The sequence below is a fragment of the Carlito syrichta genome, unplaced genomic scaffold (assembly GCF_000164805.1).
Source record: "Carlito syrichta isolate Samal-C Ts95f unplaced genomic scaffold, Tarsius_syrichta-2.0.1 Scaffold304757, whole genome shotgun sequence".
NCBI lineage: Eukaryota > Metazoa > Chordata > Mammalia > Primates > Tarsiidae > Carlito > Carlito syrichta.
The window spans coordinates 254,164-262,480 of record NW_007248853.1 but is presented as its reverse complement, the minus strand read 5'-3'; the positions used below and the strand labels follow the sequence as shown (position 1 = coordinate 262,480).

The following is an 8,317-nucleotide window of genomic DNA, read 5'->3' as shown; positions in this document are numbered from 1 at the left end:
TTAGAATTCATCTTGTTTCACTAAAATAACACTGGAATCACTATAGTTTTGTGGAAGCACCTCCTATCTGGGTTAAAAGCTGCCTTTGGACACCTGCAAACTGGGTTGATACTATCATGTTAAGATATGGTAAATATTAGTCACGAAAGATTGTGACCATTTAGTCATATGTCTAATAACCACTTACATAACTCTTGTTATTTAATTCAGATACTATGTTCAACTTGTATTTCTTGATAATAACCCCCCACCCTCAAACCAACACACACTCACGTACACACCCAATCAGCATGCATGAGTGCTGACTGGCAGTATTTCCAGTGGCTGTTTATTGAGAGTCGTGAATACAACAGATTATACAAACTTAAGTGGATATAATCTTCCACAAGTGGCATACATTTCACAGTTCATTGTGAAAGTTAGAAAGGCTAACAAGTTCTATTGGCACTTTTCATAAATAGACTGTTTTCTGAAAAACTTTTTAATAGCTGTACTAAAAAAAGTTTTTTTTTAAAAAAAATGTTGATCAGAAGGACACACTAAAAATCTATTTATTAAATGAATGGATACTTATGAGAATTTAAAGTAATGGGTTTACCTCCTATTTTTTTTACAAATCTTTGACATATTTACTTAAATTCACAACCTGGGACTGTTTTTGAAGTTAGCAGCTTTCTGGGGTTACTGGGAGGTAGAGTAATTATGAAAAAGGGAACACTTCAATTCTTAGTATAGAAGTCTGCCTTCCATACTGATTACTTCATGAACCCCAAAAAGTACTATTTAGAGTCAAAGGCCCATTTACGGCCCATTGAAAGAAATATACAGTTGAATGTCTGTGTCATCCCCCAATCAAATGTAGTGAAATTGTATTGCTGTCACTAACAGCAAAAACAATGGTATATTAATTTTAGTAGTTAGAACTATAAGGAAAAGACTGCTATATAGAAAAACATAAACATGTAGATAAAAGTAGAGAGTGGACTATTTACTTTTACATTACTCACACAGATGTACTAGATTAAACACCCAAAGATAATCTTGATTTATTCCATAGAAGTGGATCCCACATTGGTTTAATTGCCCATCCCCATCCCCATCTGTCAAAGTGAAATGAAACTGTGCAAATTCTAGAAGATTGTTTTACTTCACTTAAAGAAGTTATCTATAAATAAGAAAAATCAATTATTAGGGCAAAATACTCTGTAAATTATAAACATATAGAAGGGGATAAGCTCATGACTCAAAGAGAACCTGCCCTAAGTCTCAGTCTTTGGAAAAAGATCAGACGGCTGCACTCATCGGCCACATTCAGATCACGTCTTCATCTCTCAGTGCCATTATGTAGGCTGAATGGGTGCTCACCAACCTATACATGGGTCTGGGCAATCCCGCAGGTAAGTTTCATATCGACCTTTGGTAACATCTATCAAGGTTGTGAATACAGTCAGCTGAAAAAAAAAGGTATTTTTAATTTAAGGATGTTTTCGATTTAAAGGCGTTCTGACATATTAGGATTTCTATACTAACAGAATTTGCTTTATAAAGTTACTTAATATTAAACAAAAATATAATTATATATTAATATAGTAGTGATACATATTACATACTTTATATATTTATATTAATAGTATTTTGTATTATATAATATTAAATAATACTTATATTAATATCATTAAATAATTAAGGCAACCACTTCAATAGAACCATTGTTTCATGTAGCAAATATAAATACGAAACTGCAAATTCTAAATGATTGTTTTACTTCACTTAAAGAAGTTATCTATAAATAAGAAAAATCAATTGTTAGGAGCAAAATACTCTGTAAATTATAAACATATAGAAGAAGATAAGCTCATGACTCAGAGAGAACCTTCTTTACAAGAGACTGTATATAGTACATTGCTTCACCACCAATGCTTCAAGACTAACTTAACCCTCCTTGGTGTATAACAGAGTCCTGCAAAGTGTAACAGTATACTATGGAGTATAAACAATTAAGTTTTGGCTATTCTTATCCTTAAAGCATTTCTAAGACAGTGGGGGAAAGTGCAGGCACAGAGATTACAAAGCACGCACCCAAACTCACACAGGGGTCACAAAAACTATGTAAATCACCAGATTGTGGGCCCACATGAACATGGTGTGGGCAAAAGAAGTATGGCAGATCTGTGAGCTGACGGAAGGCTTCCTGCAGGAGCCATAATGAGTCAAATGCTAAAGGACAGGAGGGATTTGTTCTAGCAGGGGTAAAGGAGGCATGTGTATTTTAGAGAGAGTTGGGGAAGGACAAAGAAGAGAAGGAACAAATGGGATAATTAGAGGACTATATCCAGAACATTCAAGGAATGGCTAGTAGTAAACAGGATAATGAGAAAACTTTTTCCTTTTTTTATCTATAGTGTGAGGAAAAGATAAAAAGATGAAATAAAGTTTAAGGGACACCCTAAACTGCCAAGACACAGAGCTCTGTTTGAAAATGGACTTCAGATTTTGCTTTGTCGACTTTTAGGTGTTAGTTTTAGAGGATAATATGAGATTTCTGATAAAGAGAAATCAAGAATAAAATGCTAGATGTAACTCAAATGCCATGTAAGTAAGGCTGTAAACAATACTCTGACCAATTTGTACATCAAGCCACAGTGATTCTGAAAGTTATGGTTTTAGCTACTGAAAAACATTTTTAAAAATTAGCCTCGGCCGGGTGCAGTGGCTCACGCCTATAATCCCAGCACTCTGGGAGGCCGAGGTGAGAGGACTGCCTGAGCCCACAGGTTCGAGACCAGCCTGGGCAATTCATCTCTACAATAAATCAAAAAAGTAGCCACGTGTGGTGGTGCATACCTATAGTTCCGGCTACTTGGAAGGCTGAGGCAGAAGGATCACCTGAGCCCAGCAGGTCGAGGCTGCAGTAGGCATGAGCAGTGTGCCACTGCACTCCAACCTGGGCAACAGACTGAGACTCCTACTCAAAAATAATAATAATTAGCCTTAAGCTGAACACAACTTCTGTGCTCAAACTGAACTAGGTAACAGGGAAAGATAAAATATGGGGTCAAATTCTTCCCCTAAAAGGTGCACACCCACCACCACCCCCCATACACACAGGTTTTTGTTTGTTTGTTTATTTTTGTTTTTAAATACCTTGTTGAGGACAGGTTTTGTTGACAGGACGTCATATAAGGTTTCAATTGAGACATTCTAAAACACAAAAAATAGTTTTGTTCAGTAAGTTAAATGTAGAAACCAGCAGCCTTATCCATACAAATGGATCATCAGAAACTGAGACATACTTTGATCAACCTCCCCTCAATCCCTGTAACAGAATTTCCCCTGGGGTCACTTTCAGGAACAGGGCTAACAGTTCTTATGTAATACTTTTTCTTCTTCTTCTTTTAAAATTCTTGTCTGTTTGTTATTCCACTTCAGAGTGGTATCCAGTATTGGAATAAGGAGGGGAAAGTACAGGAAAATGTTGCTCGTTAAGTTAAAACAAAGCAAAAATTCAGTGGACACTGTCTAGAATACTGAATAATATGAGGTTTACAGGTTCTTTGCTGGTCAAAGAAAAATGCCAGCACTAAGATAATCATTAATAGCGACAGTTTCTTACTATATATGACATTGCAAATGTACCTCTTGGGTTGTGTGGTTTAGACACATCTTTGCAGGTGTTCTGCGATCATCAAGGAAGAAGGGATTTTTCCAACGATCATAATTTGTTTGTACCACATACCATCTACCATGCTTAGGATCAAGTCTAGATACCAAAAGAGAGATTCTGTCTTAGGTTACATGCCTTAAGCCTATACATATGTCAGTGTATGCTTTAGTTTCTACTTATATTTAGCTTTAACAGATGTACTTACTCATATACGTCCAAAGATTCTTTTCTGTTTCGTGTGATCACACAACCCTCCCCAGACTGATTGCCTCCCAGAATGAAATATGCTGGGGCCATTATCTTGGTCTTGGTCAATATATTCTTGGCTTCTTCATAACTACATAGAAACATTAAAAAACAAAGGAAACATTTTTAGTTGTCTTGGAATGGAAATGTTTAGTTATGTGGAAACTAAAGGAAAACAAGTATCTGAGGAATGTGTTTTTTAAAAAAGGATGGTGAACAATGGCTCTGAGAAGAACAATCCCTGACTCCTGTGTGGTGAAATTTTAGAAGGTCCTCTAATACGAAGGAGAAACAAAATAGCCCCAAGAGATCCTCCTCCACCCTTGCTATCTATGCTTTTCACTCAACAATAGAACAAAGGGAAATAATAGTAATAATATAATATAATATTATTATATTATATATATTATAATAATATAATATTAATAATATTCATAATAGTATATAGGACTTAGGGGATAGAAAGTAAACCTTCCTGAAAATCAGGACTATTAAAAACTGAAGTAGTGCTCACTTTGGCAGCACATATATTAAAACTGAAATGATACAGAGAAGACTAGCATGGCCCCTGAGCAAGGATGACACACAAATACATGAAACATTCCATATTTTTATGAATCAAAGAACTAAATGTAAAACTTCAAACTATTAAGAGCCTTAAAAAATATAGGAGACACCCTTATGGAAATTGGAACTGGCAACCAAATCCTGATCAAAACCCTAAGTGCCCATGCCACAAGTGATAAGATAGACAAGCGGGACCTCATCAAACTGACACGCTTGTGCAAAGCAAAAGAAACCATCAAAAGAGTGGGGAGACAGCCCACAGAACGGGAAAAATATCTGCCAACTGTATATCTGACAAAGGCCTGACATCCAGGATCTACAAGGAGCTCAAACATGCCGAAAGGCAAAAACAAACAGCCCCATTAAAAAATGGGCAAAAGACATGAATAGACACTCTCAAAGAAGATATATGGGCAGCCAACAGACATATGAAAAAGTGCTCAGCCACACTAATTATCAGAGAAATGCAAATCAAAACCACATTGAGATATCACCTAACTCCAGTAAGAATGACCATCTTTAATAAAACAAATAACAACAGATGCTGGCGAGGATGCAGAGAAAAAGGAACACTTCTACACTGCTGGTGGGAATGCAAAGTAGTGCAACCTCTATGGAAAACAGTGTGGTGATTTCTGAAAGAACTAGACATTGACCTTCCATATGACCTAGCAATCCTCCTGCTGGGAATATACCTGAAGGAACTCAAATCATTCAAAAAAAAAGATACCTCCACATGCATGCTTATTGCAGCACTATTCACAACAATAAAAACATGGAACCAACCATGCTGCCCACTGAAACTGGACTGGATTAAAAAATGTGGTACATATGCACAATGAAATATTACACAGTCATAAAGAAGGACAAACATATGGACTTCACAGCAACTTTGATGGATTTAGAGTCTATCATATTCAGTGATGTATCACAGAAACAAAGAATAGAACAGAGTACCATATGTTTTCACTTATCAGTGGACCTTGAACAATTATCATAATACCATAAGAACGGGATTGGTAGTACTGGGATACTGCTGGGGTAGTGGGAAGAGGGAAACACAACATCAATAAGGGTACCTGATCTCAAACCAGGCAAAGTGGGGACCAAAGGGAGCCCCAAGAGATAACTTACAATGACCACTTGTATACCTAATTCTGAATTGTACCCACATCTTTAAAATAAAATTAAAAAAAAAAAACTGAAGTAGATTATCAAAGAACACTACTAAGTATCCTGGAAGGTAGTAAAAATAGGATTGATGTCTATTTATTTTAAGTTACTTGGATTCAGTGAGGCTGAAGGAAAGGCAGTTTTGCTATTAGAAGTTTTCTACACCAGAGCAGAATATAACTTCTAGGTTAATAATGTACTACCATTTAAATGAAGATTTTATTGTACAAGTTTTCTTTTGTCTGAGGGTGATTATTTTTTTGTACACCAAAACATATGTGCCCTTCACAGTGTAAATATCCCTAGTACCTTTTAAATAATTCATTTCTTTGTTATAAAAAACATATAACACACAAAGAAAACATGAGCAATTCCACATGAGTGTCAGAGATTCACCTAAGAAATTCTGCAACAGTTCCTCAATGGATGTTAAGCGGGGGTTTGGGAAATATTTTTATTTTATGTATTTATTTTTATTTTATTTTATTCTATTTTATTTTAAAGTTATGGAGTACAAGTCAGGATTGTGTACATAAGTGGTTTGGGTACAGGTGAAGTTCTGAACCTCCCATTGGACCTCACTTCACCTGATTGGGGAAATATTTTTGTATTTTAACATGAGTAATTTAAAATAAATATTTGTTAATAAAGCAACCAATCACTTTACCTTGTGCTGTTTTCCAGAACTGATCTAGTGATAAACCCTATCCACATGGCATCTTTCTTTCCCAAAAGCCATTCTAGGACACCTGGAAGAGATTGAACACATTGTGTCAGGATCTAGAAGAGGTTAGACTATAGGTCTCCTTGTAAAACAGCTGGGAAATTCCCCTTTCACTTGAGAACATTCTACTCACCCAGATAACCGCCATTTATACTGAAACGTTCATTAAGTGTAAGACTAAACAGTCCCTGAGAAAAAGACAAAGCAATAGTCAGGAACTTCAACTGTCTTCTTTAAGGCCCGATTACTATGCTTTACAATGAAATATAAAGGCCTGGGTTTGGCAATGAGGAATGCAAAGATAAAACTAAGGCCTTTTTAAAAGTTCAAAGGATTTTCACATCTAGTATGTGAGAAGGTGGGATATTCTTGGCTACACTTTTTGGACACGAAACAGAAGAGCAGAGAACTGATGCCTGGCTTGCCTAAGTGAGCAGCAGAACCAGGACTAGATCCCAGACTCCCAGCCCTTGACACCTGGCCACATGCTCTTTATCCCAGAACAGACTCAGAAACCTTCATTTTTTTTCTGCTCTTCTTTACCATGTGATCTCATACCTATGAAAGTGACAAGAAGTACAACGGGATGAAATGAGTTTTCGTGTTCTTTTTAGGTTCTCATTTTCCTAGATTTCACCCTCTATATATAGTTAAAGCAAAACACAGAGCTACCTGCAAAATTATGTAACAACAAATTCCTTACTGGTTTGAATCCTGTTAACATGCCCACATAGCCAGCGAAGCTTGAAGCCTTGAAGACAGTTTTGTTATTTCTTTGGAAGTCCAGATTCACTGTTAAAGGTTTCAGTTCCTCAGTTACAACCCAGGTATTATTATTTACATTCCACCTACAAAAGACAAATTTCAGTGACATTTAAGAACAATTATAATAATGGTGAATATGATGAGAGCCAGGCATTAATGAGATGCTTTATTTACCTAAGCACCATGGTCAGTCCTAACAAGACCTTTACAATATGGGTGGTTTATCTGCTATTTTCCAAGTGATGAAAATGGGACTCAGAGAAGTTAAGCAACTCTCCCAATATCACACAGCTTATAAATAACCCCAGATTCAAATTAAGTTTTCTAATTACAAGGCTCTTATTTTTTTCAGAAAGGTCAAGACAACACATAAAATAGAAGTGTACCCATCTTGTCTCAACACTAAAGAATCCATTTATCTTCACTTATCATATTTTGGGCATGACTTGGAACTTACTTTTTATCAGTGTAACACAAATCTACTCTCCTTACAGAATGACATATACTGTGTTCTTTACTTACCCAAGAAATACTCCAAAATCCATGTTTCTCCCATGTAGTAGATGACCTGTTTGAAAGGAAGCAGAAGAGACATACAGAAACTAGCAGTTAAGATAGTACAAATGATTCTAAATCAAAGTTGGACACTTAATTTTGGTTAATTTATATTCATAACTATTAAGAATTAAGAAACATCCTGATACCCGAAGCCTTAACAAGATCAAACTGTTGTCACTGTAACATCTGCCAGATCCCCCCCACAAAATCTGAGAGCACAGGGTTGCAGGTAAGATCAGAATATGGGAAAAGGATCAGTGGTCCTTGTTTGGCCCACTGTCACAGAGTTCTACCAGGACACAGACATCTGAGACTCAACGGATGTGACTTGCCCAACGCTTGTCTTTCAGCATTGTCACCTACAGTTGGACACCTCAAGGGATAGGTATAGGCAGACTGTTTTACCCAGAGTAGAAGTCAAAAGTCAGGGTAAGTCATCTTGTGCCTTGTACTCTGTGTGACCAGCCAGGAAAAATGTGGGAGAATGAGGCTGGAAGATACAAGGGCCCTGCCTGGGAAATGACAGCAAGATGCCTTTTGGGGCTTCAAGAAAAGCATGTATGTCATTACATATATGAAGATAATGAAGTACTTTCTGTGAATACTTCTACCAAGCCATG

At 36.5% G+C, this 8,317-nt stretch overlaps 1 protein-coding gene across 2 annotated transcripts in view; it reads right to left on the bottom strand.

Moving 5' to 3' along the window:
• Nucleotides 1-285: 285 nt before the first annotated feature.
• The window catches only part of ASAH1 (N-acylsphingosine amidohydrolase 1), a 28,104-nt gene continuing 20,072 nt past the window's right edge, over nucleotides 286-8,317 (bottom strand). For both annotated transcript variants that reach the window (XM_008060876.1, XM_021713838.1), the window contains exons 7-14: nucleotides 7,662-7,707; nucleotides 7,078-7,222; nucleotides 6,508-6,562; nucleotides 6,318-6,399; nucleotides 3,870-4,001; nucleotides 3,637-3,760; nucleotides 3,145-3,201; nucleotides 286-1,451 (exon numbers count right to left, since the gene is read on the bottom strand). In XM_008060876.1, coding sequence (XP_008059067.1) covers nucleotides 1,362-1,451; nucleotides 3,145-3,201; nucleotides 3,637-3,760; nucleotides 3,870-4,001; nucleotides 6,318-6,399; nucleotides 6,508-6,562; nucleotides 7,078-7,222; nucleotides 7,662-7,707 — 731 coding nt within the window. In that variant the 3' untranslated portion in view covers nucleotides 286-1,361. The remainder of the gene's footprint in view (nucleotides 1,452-3,144; nucleotides 3,202-3,636; nucleotides 3,761-3,869; nucleotides 4,002-6,317; nucleotides 6,400-6,507; nucleotides 6,563-7,077; nucleotides 7,223-7,661; nucleotides 7,708-8,317) is intronic.